The 18,231-nt window shown below is 41.1% G+C and overlaps 1 protein-coding gene across 14 annotated transcripts in view; it reads left to right on the top strand.

Moving 5' to 3' along the window:
• FARS2 (phenylalanyl-tRNA synthetase 2, mitochondrial) overlaps positions 1 to 12,782 on the top strand; it is a 231,807-nt gene extending 219,025 nt beyond the window's left edge. For all 14 annotated transcript variants that reach the window (XM_064705336.1, XM_064705330.1, XM_064705334.1 and 11 more), the window contains one exon: positions 12,430 to 12,782. In XM_064705336.1, the coding sequence (XP_064561406.1) occupies positions 12,430 to 12,568 (139 nt within the window). In that variant the 3' untranslated portion in view covers positions 12,569 to 12,782. The remainder of the gene's footprint in view (positions 1 to 12,429) is intronic.
• The last annotated feature ends 5,449 nt before the right edge of the window (positions 12,783 to 18,231 follow it).

Raw genomic sequence — 18,231 nt, 5'->3', positions numbered from 1 at the left:
GTTTATTTGTTCCTTGGCAGCTTCATATTTCATGTAAGAACAGAAGAACACATATGCAACGGCACTTCTGTGAGATCAACATTTAATCCCTGAAAATTATTTAGTAAACATCAAGGATTCCCAAAAACTAGCAGTCTTATTAGTCCAAGCAAACTTGTGAAGGTTAATAAAAAACCTAGCCTTTCCAGAAATGGCTAGGAATGTATCACAAAATCACAAAATATTCTGGGTTGGATATACACACTTATATACACATACTCATACAAGTAGATGGGGTTATTATGGTGGCATCTCATTCTGTGCTGTGGAAGGCAGTGTGGGCATGTAAAAAGAGAGGTGGCTCCTTCCTCACAGCCGTTGTCTACATGAGGAACAGGCTCAGTAAGTGAGTACAGAACAGCAAGTGAGGGAGAGCAGGGAGGCCAGGATAATATGTAGGAATATGAGGGGAACATGGCTGTTTATTCAGAGCATTGTGTGGGGGCTCCATGGGTTGAGATTTCTAGGTGTTTCTGTTATGAGATTAGCTGATCTGCAGTATATCCTAGGACATACTATTTCCTCTGTATTTTTTCAGTCTCACCACCTGCAACAGGGCATAAAGTTGATCAGCTTCGATGTCAGAAGGCCACAGTCCCCAGAGTAGGGCCAACCAAGCAATCTTGATTTAAGGATTGGTGTCTCAGATGTCTCCTAGTCCCCGGACTTCCCAAAATTGCTTTGGGGTGAAGAACCTCAACAGGCTTGTTAGCAACATTGTTTTGTTAGAAGAAAGACTTTGCCCTTATTTTAAGGTTGTCTGTGGTTTAATGTGAACTTGGAAAGCTGAAAGCAAGGAGCTAACCTTTTGATATAAACTCAGAAATGTTTAAAAGGAAGAATGTGGTTCAGCCTATCAAAGATACACAGAGTCTCCTGTGACTGTTCCTAAGGCATCTCTCATCCCTGAAGCAAATGGGACAAGCAGTTGAGTGACATTCTCCCTTTGGGATGCTGTCTTATAGAGTGGACTTTTCTGTGTCTTTGCTTGTTTGTTTTTTTTTGTTTGTTTGTTTTGCAGGCTTAGGCAGTGAAAGGTAATTGAGCAGCACTTTGCTTTCCTATGTGCTCTCTTTCAACATTGGCCCACAAGGTAATGATAGGGTTGCTGGTCTAAAGAGCTTACATCACTTTCAGAGGATAAAAAAATACAGGAGGTGCGTTAAGATGGAGCTGTAGGAAGCTATCTTTGCTACTCAAGTAACTTTCTGCATTTTAAAGACTGTTACATTACGTTATGCTAAAGAGTTGAAGAGTACTGCCACCTAGTTCATCCTCCTACTCCAAAACAGGATCAGCTCTACTTATAGCATTCCTGACAGACACTTGTATAACCAGTCCTTTAAGACTTCCAGCAAAGGGGAGTCCAACCGCCTTTCCAAGTGAATTTTGAAGCTGAACATTTCTGCAATATGAGCTCATTACTTTTGTCTCCAGCTGCTTGTGAATGTTGATGAAAGATTAGTACCCAACTCTGTGCAGCAGCATTTTAGGTATTTAAAGGGTGTCTTCATGCTTTCTGTTCTTTAGGCTGAACCACCTGTATTCTATCAGTCTTGCCTTGTAACTTGGGCTGCCCAGCAATGTCATGGGTTCACCCGCAGCTCATGGTTCTGTGTGGTCCTTAGATGCTTTGTGCAGTGCTGCTTTTCCCCTAGCTTTCACTTGATCTGGTTGAACTGTACCCTGAAGTTTGTTGGGATTATTCTAACCTTTTCTTCAGTTATACTTAGAATTTTTCCCAATTTAACGCAATATGCCAGTTAACAAACACTTCTGCTGTGTCACCTCTTCCATTAGTGAAAGCATTCCATCATCCAGGAGCCAGACTGAAGAACCCTACAAGAATGATCCTTCAGATTTGGCTGAACTGGGGATAACTGCTCTCATAAACAAGAAATTATTGACAAGTAGTACAGGTACTTGCAAGATCACATTTTTGTAGTAATCACCAGTATTGATCACCAGTTTTCTCTTTCATCTATATGCAATTCCCCCTATGGTGAAACATTTAGGAAGATAGATTTTTAGTACCTTGTTTTATGAACTGGATTTAGTATTTTTTTTTGTTTTTTCACTTTTCATTATATTTCTTAATTTTTTTTCCTAAAATTTTGCAGCTTTGTCTGAAACTACTTGTAGCTGCCAGTTGAATCATGTTTTGTGACATGTTGATCTTAGACCATTTTTTCTTAACTGGTTTAACTCACTGTGAAGATGCACATACCTACACATGCACCTACTCTCCATATTACTTCCTGCAATTTATCATTTCACTTATTGATTATTGATTTGTTAGCCTGTTATCCCTTCATAGATGGAAATTAGGTTGTTTTGACTAGATTTAATCAATGTATCCATGTTTTATATTATTTTTTTACGTTTTAAAAAAATTTTCCATTGTGTGCTTACAAACCATTTCACAGATTCACAGAATAATCTGAGTTGGAAGGGACCCACAAGGAGCACCAAGCTCAAGTCTTAAGTGAATGGCCTGTACAGAGATCAAACCCACAACCTGGGCATTATTAACACCATGCCCCAACTAACTGAGCTAATTAGCTTCAATACAGTTATCTGGGAAGTTAAAGTAAAAACAAAAGGTTCCCAGTTTCTGTGGCTTCCTAGCTTTAGGTTTTTTTCTCCATTTCCAAAAATAAGCACTCTGACCTTTCTGAAACATTTGGTACCTTACTTGTCCTCTGTGAACTCTCAAAGACAACTGATAACAGCCTTGAGATTCCTTCTGCTCATTCCTGAGGTGCTTTAGGGCAAAGTTCATGTCTTGGACAATTTGAGAACGTTTGGTTTACTCTGATGCTTCCTGTGAATTCCCTATTCTGGGCTGAGATCTTATTCCTTCTTTGTTGAAACGAATTCCTGCTAGTGGGAGGATTGCTTGGCCTTTTTTAGTAAAGTCATAGCAAAAATGGTATTTTGATCTTCCTAGTGTAATGCCTCAGTGGCTTGCTTTCCTTTCTTGAGTGGCAGACCAATAATTTTGTTTTACTGACAGAATGATGCATTTCATTTTGTGCCCTGACTTTTTAATCTTCATGCCCACAGGATGTTTTACTGCATGATGCTCATGTATTTTCTCACTGTAGGAGGTGTGCACTATGCATACTTCCTAGCACATACACATTTTTTATTTTCATAAAGAGCAACCATAATATTAAGGGGGCAACATACCAAACATGACAGCTAGAGTTTTCCAAATGAATGCTCATTTTGATAGCTGTTAAAATTCTAGCCAGTGCACCTCATTAGAATGTGTTGTCATCTTTGGGCTAGTTTCAATAGTGCTGCAATATTGTTCCGTTCCCATTGTTCCGTTCAAAATAACCAGGAAAGCCTCACCTACAAGATCCAGACTCTTTGTCTCTCATCATGGTCTAAATGTGCTACCTCTACAAAGGGGAATCTGGCAAGAGAAAAGTTTAACAGCCTGATAGTTTTCCAGTGTGTTAACAGTAGTTTAATCTGCTGGCCAGTAGTTATCCTTGCTCTGAGGACTTTCTCTGAGTTGTCTTTCCAAAGCAGCAACTGTCAGAAAAATGATTAGAAGAGGTTTCTTGTGGCTGTCTGTGTGGAACCACTCTATCCTCAGGGAGGGAAAGTGGTGGATTTCTGCATCTCCAAAACAAATCCAGTTAGCCAGATTAAGGCTCGTAAACCTGACAATTCTGAGAGGAAAAATAACTTATGAACTGGAAGGACATAGTAAGCAACACTTAATTGTGCAAGTGGCTGCAGGGTTTTCACCAGCTTTGACAGATACTGTAAGCAGTCCCATTGAGAAGCCCCTTCTATTTGCACACACAGAGCTACAGAAGGTTTTAAGTTTCCTACTGGTGCTGCGGGCTGACCAGTGGAGCAGGTGCTTTTAATGTATTGCTTTTCCTCAAAAAAAAAAGCAAATTATTTTTTTAAACTCTGTTTTCTGTTTCTAAAGTCCCTCTTGTCTTTTAATCTCAGATTAACTCAGCTGTTTCTTCTGACTTCTTGTCCCCATCCTGTTTTCTTCTGTTTTGGGCTTAGTTTATCAGTTAAAAAGCAGCACATTTGGTTATCCTGATGTTGTCTCTCCCCTGCCCTTTCCACTCTGTATTGGATGAATTGCTTTTCCTGCCATAGGCTGGTTTTGGTTTCCAGGACTGCTGTACAATAGTGCAGTAAAGAAGGGTCAGTGGCAGTGGGGGTGAATGGGAAGGGTAACTTGGAAGAAGGGTAACTCAAGGGTCTGTGCCTGTGCTTGTCCAAGCCCCCTCTCACTCATCAATTTTCTTGGAGAAGTCATTTAGGTTCTCATCTGAGTTCAGAACCATGTCCATCTTTACTTTAACTCACAGCAAGTGTAAAAAGACCTTAAACACGTTTCTCCTGGGCCTGATGAGGACAAAGCCACTAATCTCAGTGAAGAAATCTATACAAGAGTCTAAAACAGCATTCAGACCTTCCCATGCTCTTGTCTGTCATCTAGACCATGTTTTCTGCTAGTGCTCAGTGGAGATACATTCTAAATCAGCTGTCACTACCATCCATCTTCATTTCTTAGGAGAATGAATTGTTTTAAATTCTCATATAAATTCCCTTTTTACTTGATTATGAAATACGTTTTAATTTGACAGCAATGTTATTTTTAGTAATATTTCTTGTAGCCTTTTGTATTAACATCTAGTTGGCAGAAAAAACTGCTAAATATTTATACTTCTTGTCTTTGATCTTTCACTCAGAAGAACTGAAAAGGTATCACACTTAACATTTTTATTATAAATATTTTAGAAAGCATTTTAAGAGTCCAAATTCACCTCTCATGTTGGATTTATTCAGAATGTTGGGATGGGTTGTCACTCTTAAGTACAGGTAGTACAATGGTTGGAAAGTTTAGAGTGATCCTGCTGTGGCTAAGGGCCAGAAATGGAATTATTAACATCACAGTTTGATAGAGGAAGACCAAAGTTTCTTGCATCCTCTTACTTGCACACGGTGGCTCAGAGGGAGATGAATACAAGAGGCACAACCTACACAAGAAGCACAGCTCTACAAAGTGTGTCTGCCAGAGCTGCTCTTTGCAAAAGGGTTGCATCCCTCATCCTCTCCAGTACAGACAGTTTCCCTGGAAGGGCACAACAGTGTTGTGAATGAGATACCCGAGTCACAAAGTTCTGCCAGAACCACAGAGCCTGTTGTGGTACCCGGAGATACCTTCTTCCACCGCTAAATTAGCAGGGATTTAGGAGGTCAAGAAAATGTGGAGAAAGCAGGAGAACCAGCAATAGCAGAAAATATGTTGATTTATTATGGGTTTACTCACTGAAAATGTGACTTTTTCTAAGAATTTCCTGGTTGGTAGCCAAAATGCTTCAGCTGCCAGCAGTACTAGGACTTCCAGGTAATGTGTGCTTCTGTTCTCCTCAGTATGTCAATATCAGCTATGCCCGCCAAGTTTCTTTTCCAGAGAGAGGGCTGATCCATGATAGGAACTTTCTGCCTTGGCCTCTCATGGGAAATGCAGTCCTGCCATGGTTTCTGAACTAAACAGGGAAGGAAAAAGTCAGAAATCTTAATGGCAATTCCTCTGAGACAGAATATCCAAATCGAGTTATTTTGTTCTTTTGTTTGCCCGGTTAGAGAGTGTTTAAGTCTCCAGTGGTCAATTTTTAAAAAAATAATGAAAACTATTACTCCTTACATTCTATTTTGGTGAAAACAAGATTAGACTTTGAAAAGACTTTGACATGAACCTTTTTCAGTCAAACCTAGGGAAAGTGAAGCAAATTTAAACCCTGTGCTGTTCACAGAACAAGTCTCATGCTGAGACTATAGCTTTTTCTCTCTTATTTCCAGCATAGAATTATTTTTCTATGTTTAGTACATAAAAATTAGCCTCAAGTACTTTACCAATCAACCTTCTCTAATTTGCCACTGCAATGGGTAGAAGTTATTTCACTGGATTTTTTATATATGTATCAGAAAGTTTTCTTTCTCCCATCTTTATTTCACCTATGCAGTCCTTGTATCCTGTCACGGTGATAACTCTGAAGAAAAAATAGGGGTTTGTACCCTATTCTGAGTCTCACAGGTTTGCACATGTTCTGATCTTTGTGTGCCTGGCTTTCTTCCATTGCTCAAAGGCTCAGCCTTGGGAAGTTGAGAGACTCCTTCCATGCGTAATGTTGGATTTATGTGGCATGGTGAGTGCTCTGTGGTTACTCTGGTCAAAGTTAAGCAAGTCTTGAAGGTATTCAGCCTCTAGCCCACTCTTGAATCTTCCTGCATTTAGAGCAGGATTTTGAACTGAATCACTCAATGGACTGGTGAGCCCCTAAAAACAGAAGAGGCCCAGTGTGAAGTGAATGCACAAAGTTCACCTTGCAAGAGGGACAATTCTCAGTCACATCCAGCTTTAAATCCACCTTAAATTGATTGGTCAGTATTGGCATTGATCAAATGTGATGGAAATTCTGTCACCTGAGTTCAACAGATGATTTTCCCAAAGAGATAGAGGTTGGAGGACAAGCAGTCATCACCAATGCTGGAATCCATCTCCTTGAGAAATTATTTCATACCTGCTTTACAGCCATTGATCACTGCCTTCTTCAAGGAATCAATGAGTCACTGTCTTGACAATTAAAAGAAAAAACACAATCCCAAATCCCAAGGCTTTGTATGTTTTTTCTGCCCTTTGGTGGCAGCAAAAGTCTGTGTCACAGTTAGCTTATGATCCTGTGAGTACTCTAAATTTTTTTTTTAGTATAATGGAGAATGGTACTTTTCTTTTTCACCCTCGTGATATTTCATTGCTGCCTGCATGTAATGGATTCCATTACTCCTGATGCTGTGAGACTTAAGAGCTTTTTAATAGGAAGTGCTTGGATCTGAGATGGGTTATCTGTATCCTTTGCTGGTTACTGAGAGGATGCACAAGGGAAATGCTCTCTGAATTTCTTGTATAACTCAGTCTGTTTAGAGTTCCCTCTGCTTGGGAGCTGGCAGAACAGAGCCCTGCGCTGCTCATGGTAGTTCTTTTGTTGGCCTCTGTCAACAAACCAAGGTGATCTGTTGAAATAAGCAAAGGTCTTTATGGGCCAAAGTGCTCAGCCAAAGCACAACTAATTGCTCCAGCTGTTCCATTAAACGTTTAGTGAGTACCTTAACAGCCAGGAAACTTTCAAGTGGAGCCTGAGAAAGATTTTTTGTCAGTATTTATCTATTTGTATCTGTTCCTGCATGCAAGAAATTAGTTGATAGATTTAGGCAGAAAAGGAAACAATCATCAAAGCTTTTGAAATAATCCAACATTTTTGAATACTGGACAATGACTCAGATTGTACTTGTGGCTATCTAACAGTGTCCAGTGACTGAGAAGCTGAAAGTCCTTTCATTTTTCATCCATTTTTCACTTTCTAAACTAGAAGGTGTTATTTATGCCTTTTGCCATTGTATCCCATACTGTGCTCTTTATCTCTCAATAATCTGGCTATTAACAGAATTTTGACTTTTTTTTCTCTACATGAAGAGAGAAGCTTAAAATGGAATTAATACTAAAGAAAGAATGAAAAGGTCAACCAGGTTTCAGGTTTGGTATTCAGATACAGATATCACTAAGTCCAATTAGAAAAGAGCAGAAAGTCCATTACTGTCTCAGTTTTGTGAAATAGAAGAACAATATTTCAGTCCAATCATCAGTCAGTGAACATGCATCTCTTTTGAAGTGACCACAAAAAAAAAATCCAGTAAAGTTGACATTCTAACATGCATTTATTGGCCTGAACTTTTTTTGAAGCTGAGCCACCCTTCTGCCAGGTGTCAGCTGGAGAAGGTATGCAAGAGAAATGACCATTTCCTGCTTTCTGTGGGTTTAAAACAATTCTTTCATCTGGAGGTGATCTAATGCCTTTCACTGGCATCAAAATCACCTTAAACAAAAACATGTCCCTTTTTTTTAAGAATATGCTGTGCGTACAATGTGCTCTTCCAGAGAGATGAAGTATTAGCATTTGAAAGGACAGATGAGAATGCGTATTTTGGAAACACCTTTGTTCAGAGAATTACCTCTATATTCTATGTGCATATCACCATGGTAATTGAAATATTTGCCACTGATGAGAAGGTATACAGCACAAGCCTTTTGCCATTTCCCATGATGTGGTTTCTAGCAAAGAGTGCTATTTGTCAGTTCAAAATTTATGGTAGGATATTTAACAGTTGTGCCTACTGTCATAGAGATGGATGTGGTTTGAAAGCATGAAACAAAAAGGAACATCTTCTTGCAGTTTAATATTCTTCCCCATTTCCACTTAAAATGTGAGCCATTCTGGAACTGCTGGAGCCACAAAGCAAAACCAAAGCTGTGCTCTCTGCGTGGCTTTGTCAATTAGGATGCTGGTAACATGAAACAGTTTATTCCTTTCTTCCTGTCATCACTGCTTTTGGGACATTGTTGCAAACAAAACAAGCCTGTCTCTTCCCTGAGGTCATTTCATGCATGTGAACTCTGTGAAGGGTATAGCAGCCACTGAGTACTGTGTGAAGGTTTATGTAAGGGAATTACATGATGAATCTTATGAAGGCATATAGGATACACATTTGCTCAACAGGGATATCCTTGAGGAACCTCATTAAACATGACTCACTTAACAGAGAGAAAAAAATCTCAAATGCTTGGACTCACTACCATGTGTGTACATCTTTCATTTGAAATAGTATTCTGTAGGAAAAGGTGCAGTATAGGTATCATGGTGAGTAGTACTGCTTAGTGAACTGCTCAGGATACAAAAGGGATGGTACTCTTTTTCGCTCTGTCATGCTGTGGCCGATTGTCATCTCTAGTTTTCTGTTCCTCAAAGTAAATCCAGCTCTCTAGAAAAATGTCTGGTTTTGTGTTGTCCTCGCCACTTAAGAACAGGGGTCACCTCCATATAGAACTCTCTGTGTTTCTGTGCTTTATTTATGGCACAGATGGAAAGTAGAACACAGTTAAAAGGTAATGGGATTTCCTACTCAGTGCTGCCCCTTTTATCTTCCTCTTCCAGTACAGGATGGATAAAATTTCATTCTTGTTATGGTATTGCATGTGGAAGAGATAAGTGTCAATGCCAGGCATTATTCTTTATGCAACATTTTGGTTACCAAATGACCCTGTGGTCAGTCTTATGTAATGCCTGAGACAGCTTCCGTAGAATGCTGAAGTGTGTTGCTGTTGGTAGCTTCTGGGATCAGCTTTCCAGCCAAGTTGCATTTAAAGCATACTTCAGTGATCTTCCATGCAGGGAAAGCTAAGACACGTGTATTAATTTTTGATGCCTACCACACCCTTTCATTCTAGCCTAGGTACCACGGTGAGGTTGTTTTCATATTGATTTTATTAGACTAGTGGCAGACTAAGACCCCTTAATTTCTTGTTCTGCTTAGGTATCAGGCTGAAATACCCAAACAAATACACTGACCTTCAGATGGACCCACACAGTGACTCTGACCTGGCAGGGACCAGCTCCCTAGCACAGCAAGGCAGCTGAGTGCCGATTCCTGAAAATCATGAGGAAAAGCTCTTTCCTCCAAAACTCATATGAAAGAGCATTAGGCATTATTTCACTGCAGTGTTTGCCCACAGTGTGTATCCTGTTTCCTCCTGTGGCATCAGGATAAACCCGTCTCCCTTCTCCCTTGGAGCAGTGCTCCGCTGTGCTCACTGCGCTTCATTACCTGCAAGCCGCAGGCTGGTGCAGAGGAGACTTGTGACACTGAGATCAGCTGGAGCCTAATGGGAGAGGAGTCCGCGTGACTGCAGCCGCACGGACTGCTCTGCCGCTGCACTCTAGGTAAATAAAGCCCATAAAGCCCACTGTGCTCACTCTTCAGCTGCTACATTTTTTTCCTCTTTTTTTCCTTCTTTTTTTTTTGTTTTTTGTTTTTTTATCCCATGAAGCTGCTGTTGCTGCAGGTTTTGGCCTCAAAATTTTGTTTCTCAGGATAGAGAGCCACTGCTTCTGTATCGTCAGGCTGCAGCATGACATGCAGCAGAGATTTCATTATGCATAAGCAGAGCCATCACTAAGGTAGGCAAACACTCTGGCTCTGCAGAACAAAAGGGAAGTGAGAAACGGAATGAGCAAATGTATTATTTGCTGACAATAATTGTTTCCAGTTGCAGCTGATGGCAGGGATTAATCATAGTGTCTTAATACTTTATTTGGGAGCAGAGGAAATATTAAGGGAGGGAAGAGCTGAGAAGTGCTTTTCCAAATCTCCCTTGAAAAGTTAGTAAATAGTATGCTGGAAATGATGCTTAAGGTTTTGAAACTTGCAGTGTGTCTTTTATTGAAATGGCTTTGAACCCTTATACTCCTTATTTCTAATTAGCATCTGAGATGCAGATAAACCTAGCTAAAAGGTGGGAGAAAAACATAGCATACAATTTAGCATCCATGTTATGTGGAGTTATGTATATTAGTTGTTACAATTTCATTTTTTCCTAAAATTAAACCTAGATTAATTACATATAATGCAATCCCCATTTTAGTTCTCTCACGCCAGTGCTTAACTTCAGCTGCAGCTAGCAGAGCTCTAGTCCAGTGCTGTTCTCTGCAACCTCTGTCTTTTCCTGATTTAAATACATCCTAAAGCTACTGTTTTTCCATAACACCCACAAGAAACTATTGTGTCCTAGTCTACCATATGTAATTTGTTATGGAATGAACCACTCTCTATCACGGAGGGAGGGGAACACAGAAACACCTGAGACAGGGGTAATTGTCCCTTTCATTTAACCAAGGCCAGTGCTGTAGCCATGCCTACCACAGCTTACACCTACATTAAACAAACTTGTTTTACATCACATTAAATAATGATAATAAATTTTTGATCATGGATATATTCCCAATATTTGCAAAACTTCAGGATTGAGCTTGTGACTGTACACCTTGTAAATAGATTTTCAGCCAAAGCAATTTACACATGTTTTTGATCAGGTGAATTCCTGTAGCACCTTTAAAAATTGAAATACTACCAGCTCTAAGGATATTTGCTAGCCTGGTTTTGAAAATCATTTCTGTTGCACTCCAATGCATTATCCCTCTTTCTTACTCAAGTATTTCACTGGCAATGCAGCTTCTGACCAAATCCTTGTTATTCCATTTACTTGCTTCCCTGAGGTTTGTCCTCTTGGCTGCTTTGAAGAGGTGGAGTAGAGCAGAGCAACACCTTCCCCACAATTGCGGCTCCCCCTCTTTTCTCAAAGATTACTTTTCTGCAGCATTTAACCTGCACACAGGGAAAGCTCTTGGCTTTTAGCAGTTAACTGCAGTCGGCTTAACACTTTATGAAATGCAGTTTGCCCTTTCAGGCGCTAGCCAGATTTAACTTGCTTTATCTTCAGAGCACACAAAAAAGGAGAAATGCTTTAATTAGAAGTAGCTTTTTTGTTGTAAACTGCCAGTGGGAGTAGGGTGAACTTCCCACCCTTGTTGGGTGGGACAAAATTAGTATCAAATAACAATTCTGAGGTAAAAATTACCTGTGTCTGTTCCTTGCAGGATTTGAGGTTGAAATTAATATCTTGAGAGTTGTCTTTCTGGGTGAACACATCTAACCTTAGATTTAATCGAATAATCACAGGCATAAATGTGGTTCTAACATGAAGCAATTTTCAGGAGAGAGATGACCCAAAGCTTGCAGACTGCCTTTGTGTGCCATTAAATGCAGAGTTCTGCCAGTCTGGAAGCTTCTTCTGCCTGGTACTGTCTGGTTCCCCACTATTTTTCCCCTCAGATTCTCTCTCTTTCATTGAAGTGAGTGTTCACCTTTGAAAGAAGAAACTGTGTGGGCTCCATTTAAGACTAAAAAGGATACCAAAACTGCCATTTAAATCCAGTAACACAGGCACTGCAATTACAGGGATGCCCTTGCAAAACTAGGTTCTCCTGCCTGCTTTTGATGGAGAGCAAGGAGGGTTTTTTTCACTCTTACTCAACCTAATTGTTTGTCCTGATTTTTCATTAACTTGTCTTTGCCTAACCAGCAACTCTTAAATACTTTTCTTTCCCCCATCATTCCCTTTTCTCTATTCCTTTCTCTGTTCTCCTTTGTCTCTTACTTTCCATGGCACAGGGCACGAATCCCTTCTCTGGGGGCTGTTTGCCCTGGTAAGAAGCTACCACACCACAATACAAATTGAGGTGGACTTCAGCAGAGTCCTCTGCCAAAATTAAAATTCAGCTCAGTCCTGCCTCTCCGAACTGTGTATCTTAGCATTAAGGTGATTTTCAAGCAACAAGGGCAAAATTAGACCGCAAATAAAAATGATCCAGAGGGTAAGTGTTTGGCCTCATGTATTTGCATTTGCAGGCAGATGTATTTATGAGTCCTCTTTTGGTTTGTGTTTTGTAGGACGAAGAAGGTCAGCCACTGCTACCGTATCATTTACCGGCACCCGGAGAGGACGCTAACGCAGGACGAGGTGCATCGCATCCATCAGGCTATTGAGGAGTCAGCAGTCCGGGAGCTTGGGGTGGAGGGCAGGTTCTAGCAATGCTGCTCTGGAGCCACGAGGACAGTTGCTTTTTTCTTTCTATTTTTCCATTTTTTTTTCCCTCTCTTTTTTTCTTCTGTTTTCTTCTTTTTTTGGGAGGTAGTTTTAGGTCACAAGTAGAGAGACGGGTTTTGTGACTGAGCACAGAAAGGGATTGATGAATGGGCAATGGTAAAACTGGCAGGTAATAAACATTACTACTGAGAAATCATTGATGGAATGCTGGTGCTTTATTTTAAGAAATGGGGGAACAGCAGTAATGTAAGATTTCCCTCCTGTTACGATAAGAAATACAGTGCCTGGTGGTTTTCTGTGTTGTTAATTGGTCCCTGGGTTCCATTAACTGTAAATACTTGGCATTATTTCTGTGTTGACAGGATCTTCTGTCCATGTAACAAGTGAAGCAAATCAGAGACACAGATTAGTTCAGGGAAGAAAAACCCATCCTGCCCTACCTCACCCTATCCCCACTCCCAGCTTTTTTTTTTTTTTTTTTAATAAGAGATGTCAGATTTTGCTTCAAGAAACCTTCCAAGAAGTACTTCTTGTGACTCCCTTACCTTCAGAGCCCATGGGTGTTGCTTTCATCAGCTTCAGAGAAGGAGCCACTGTGGTTTGGGCCGGGCTGGGCAGTTTACAAATCCTGCGTCACTGGCAAGTTTTTCCTGTTAGATCCTCTTGTTCCCACAAAGCTGAGCAGAGCTTAGTCAGGTGCTCCAAGCTCTGCTGCCTTCACCAGGGGAGGAGCTCCCTTGTCTCACTTTTCTTTGCATAGACACCAGTGCAAGACAAGTCTCCTCCCCTGTCACCATCAAAGTGTTGGTATCACCTATGGCAGGATGGCAGTAAATAGAAACTCTTCCCTACAATGCCCTGAAAAGCAGCTGCCTTGATCTCTCACAGTATCTTGCTATCTAGCTGCAGTGTCTGCTCAGAAATTTGACCTTTAAGGCAGGAAACCAAACTAAAATGGGATCTTCTGCTGTTTGAGGCTGCAGTTGCTTTACAGGATGCTTTCCTTTTTCATTGCAGGTTATAAGAAGCAAATTCTGGTGGTAGTATGGTGCTAGGGCCTGTAGAAATGTTCAAATGATCTGATAAATACTTGATGAGCCATTGCAGATGCTGATACGGAATGTGGGACCTGTTTTGTCTTGTGATAACATTTCATAGAGTGTTGCAAGTCACATCTGGTTGCTGTGCAGACAACATTCCCTCCTTCAGAGAAGAAGGCGGTAAAAATGCTGCAATAAACAGCATCTAACACTGATTTATACCTTATCAAGAAACATCTGTGCAGCAGGCTTGTACTCAACCATACGAAGCCAGTAACTATTGCAGATGTGACAGAGGCAGAGAGCTCATTTTAATTTCATTACTCAACATATTTAGCTGTGTAAACAAATCCTAATCTAAATTGCTGTTGTGTTATCCAAATAACTTGATTATGAAAACAGTATGCTAGACTTTCTACAAGGCAAAAAGAATGGGTGCCATTTAGGCATCAGAAAAACCTACATGGTTATTTTTAAACCATCATCTACTAAAATCCATAAATACAGCATAGCCCATTTGATGTTTCTCAGTCTCCTTAATCCTTCACCTTTTCAGAATTTTCAGTGATGACATGAGAAGGAGGAGGAGGAGGAGAAGGAGGACTTCCCTGAACTGCACTGAGCAGTACTTGTTCCAAGACAGGGGATGATTGATGCTGTCACACAGGCCAGCAGATATTGTGGATCTTAATTGATGAAATTGTCTGTGGAGAGAGTACCATAACCTGTGTGCTCTATGAAAGAACTAAGTCTCTTGGGAAAACAGGAGAACATCTGTGGTGAAGTATGTCACAAGATTTCCCTTTTAATTTATTGATTAGTGAGGTTTCCCTTTTCTACTCCCCAAATCTTTCACTTCTTCTTTGATTCTGATCAGCCAGTTTTGAGGGCATAGAAATCTGGGAAAAACAAGGAGCAGAAAATAGGACATTGACCCTTTTCCACTGCAGCCACAGGACTTCATGTCTGGCTTTGCAAGGCAGTTTGGATGTTCTAGGATCAGCCTAGAACAGTCATTAACATCAGCTGTGTTTGACTCAATGATTTTAGAGCTCTTTTCCAAGCTAAACAATTCTGTGATTCTCTGTGTCAGAATTGCACTCCAGTGAGCACAGTGAGCAACAGCCAGGAAGCTGAACTGGTGGAGTAGTGTTGTCCTTTGAAACCTGAAAAGTTAATCTCACAAGCTAATAGGATAAGGGGGAAATGGAAAGCTTTCCCTGAAGGTGGCCTGACATCTTCTGGAGTACATGGTTTCATAGGAACAACTTTCAGGCCATAAGATTAAAAACCAAACAACCTCTTCAGGAGCAAGTGTGATTCAGTCATATGAAGGCCTGTAAAATCATATGGGCTGACTGTGAGCATAATATAAATACTTGGCTATGTTTAGCTTAGGTAAGCCTTTGTCATATATGTTCTAGGATTAACCTACTCTGAAGACCTATTGTTCTGGCAAGGATTCACCACAAGCAGCAAAGCAGATCTCAGATCAAAAGGCATCACTGTTCCTCTTTATGCTCCTGTCCTTGGGCAAATATGGTCTTCCCTTCAAAGCTTCACCTTAATTTTACTGGGAAATTTGCTATGGATAGTAGTAAACTCTCAAACCATGTGATCCCTTGTGGGTGCCAACAGAGACCCCATTAGAATCCCAAGGTTGTAAAAGCCATGGTTTATTTTATTGCTGGTCAGAGACACAGGATGCCAACGGGACCTCAGAGACTGGACTGATCCTGGTGGGAGTGTGACTGAGGAAGGTCCTTGGGACAGTCAGTGACCAACTCTGACAAAGAAAGGGCTGTCCTCTGCTGTCACTTGGCTTTTCTCAAGACACATTTAGCACAAAGGTGGGTGAACTGGCTTGAAGACCAACAACAATGTCACTGCCAAGGTAAGATCCTTTGCTGGTCTCTGCTACCCTATAATCTGTCTCATTAATATCCCCCAGCCTTGGATGAGCTCCAAGTCTAGTGAAGGGGGATGAGTTCCCAAATACAAAAGTGATACCATGCCATGTGGAAATATTAAGGGGAGCAGCATTTAAGTAATTAATCACCATGCTGGCTGACTAGTGAGAGGCACAATACACTGCTTCTTGTTTTTATCAGCTCCTTCTTTATGTTTTTGTGTGCCTTGTGGGTTTTATATCAGCATCCTTTAATAAAGAGGGAAAAGTCAATTGTAGCAACAGAAGCTACAGGAGTACTGGCTGGGCATCTGTGTGACTGAACAGTATGTACTGTTTGAATGTTGTGGGTGCTGGTTTTCTTTTTAGTTGCCATTGGTTTTCAAGCTAACTGTGATTCCTGAAAGACCAGAGATTTAGTTTTAGTGCCCAGTTTGAGATCTTCCCAGTAAAAGGCAGCAGATTTATGGTGCACTAAGCCTTACCTTGTTCTGATGTTCTTTTTAAAGGTGCTGCAGTGGAAAGGTGGTGTGATCTAGATAGGCAGGAAATGGCTCTGTGTTTTTATCCTTGAGACTGCAGTCACCTCTGCCATGGCATTGTCAGGTGTGATCAAACAGTCACAGAAATCTGAAATCAGTTTTCTACTGGGAATCCAAGCTATATTAGCAAACCACTGGTGATCTTTATTGCCCTTCCACTGGGAGTGTTACTGCTGTCCCTCTGCAGCTGGTGGCTGTACTGCAGCACCGAATTTGCTGACTTCTTACTCTACACCTGTATTGAGTTTCTCAGCTACTGACATATTGGTCTCAGCCCTTGAATAATTTTGTGTAGGGATTAACTTTTTGTGAAAAAAAGTTGTGGGCTTTTCATGTGTTTGGTAGTTTTTATCTGCAGTGATTGGTGCATTTCACCTGTCCCAGGAAAACTCACAGTCAACACAGGACTCTTTGGTGGTTCATTGAAGAAAACACAGGGAGTCTTGCCCTGAAAAACAGAATTATGTCCATCTCATTGAGTTCATATTTGGGCAAAACTAAAGAACCTGTGGGTTGACTGAAGGTTGACTAGTGTTCGTTGGTTAAGCCAGGCTCAGAAAGCACCCTGTGTTGCCACCCTCACCCCAAACACACACAAAAGCAGTTTTATGCACAAGGACATTCTGTCAGATTCAGTGTGTGCCTCTAAAATGATGGTGCTGGGTATTTCAGGCTTGCTAGTTGGTGAATATCTCCATCTGAATTGCTATCATCTGGGAGAGAAAATGGCTTTGTATTTCAGCTCTGGAAAAAGTAGCCATATTTTTAAAGCTCAGAGCTTTCTTCAGCTACTGTCTGCTGTGTGTCATTGCTCAGAGATGACTGTTTCTGTAAAACAGTTTTGCTTTCTGTGTAGAACATGCCATATTGACTAATTACACACATCCTGATCAAATTTTAAGATATGTGAGCGTTGTCTCTGAAGGGCCACCAAAACTGAAGCAGTCTGGTGATGACCTTGAACAAATTTGTAGGGGGCACAAGAAACCAGCCATTGGTTACTTGCTACCTGCTTTTAAATGTTGGTACAACCACATCAGAATATTAAGCTGAGTTATCTCAGAGGAGACAACTGCAGTTCAACACAGAGCATGGACATATGCTGGGTGAAGGCACTGACTTCCCCAGACTGTGTTGTATAAGGTTTGATCATCATTAACATCTGATGCACGCAAATGTTTGGCAGTTTTTGTGCTTTTGTCAGATGGCCTCTGTTATTCTGTCTATGCCCACTGTTAACTAAGTAGAGTCTGGTTTAGTCGGCCTTTTTTACTTGGACTTCTGACACGACCTTGCTTTCTCATTTCAGTTTTGCTTACTTTCTCATACAGTTCTTGCCGTTGAAATTTGGTATAACTTTCGTGAAGACACAGTGCCAGGCTGCAGGCAGGGAGATTTATTATGCCACAGCCTAAAGCCTGTGCTCCTGCTCCACATTACTGCAGGGTCTCTCTGTCCTCACCCTCTGGATGCAGGTGATTAACACGTGGTCCAGGGAATTGCGCCTCTGCCTGCTCAGTAATTTGCTGGGCAGCGCTGCAGTCATCCAGAGCAGCTGCCACTCAAATGGGCAGTAGATTGTTCTCTTTTTATTTTAGTGCCTGCAGCTTCACCGTGTGCCACAGCCAGACGTGCTATGTTGATGTTTGCTGCAGCAAAGCATCAATTAGCTGCATCTCACAGTGTGCTGCCTGTGCAGCCAACTTTCAGCAGAATCCCTGCATGCATGTAAATGATTGTTCCCATCCCCATCCGCAGATGGGAGGCACATCAAGGCCAGGGGTCAGGATTAAAACCTTACTAGACTCCCAACAGGTATGATTAACTGCTTGTGGGATTTCAATAATGTCTGTAGAGGATGGAAAGTCCAAACTTGAGGCATCTGTCCAAAAGTCACTTGAAAGATTTTGTAACCCAGCACTCAGTGGCTGTGGTGACACCAGTGTCATTCTGGAGGAGAGGAACAGGTTTAGGGAGAGATCACAGGGTAACTGAGAAGCAAGGCACTCATGTTCTGGTCTCAAAGTGCTGAACTATCCTCCCTACCACCATGCTCCAAGGAGGCATGGATGTGATTTTGGCTGCCTGCCTTTGCATAGGCACATAGTAAATAATTAACATGCACAGCCAGGCTTTTTGGTCATCAGTTATTGC

The sequence above is a fragment of the Zonotrichia leucophrys genome, chromosome 2 (genome assembly GCF_028769735.1).
Source record: "Zonotrichia leucophrys gambelii isolate GWCS_2022_RI chromosome 2, RI_Zleu_2.0, whole genome shotgun sequence".
Taxonomy (NCBI): domain Eukaryota; kingdom Metazoa; phylum Chordata; class Aves; order Passeriformes; family Passerellidae; genus Zonotrichia; species Zonotrichia leucophrys.
The sequence above is the reverse complement of the archived record's forward strand: the minus strand, read 5'-3'. Positions and strand labels throughout refer to the sequence as shown.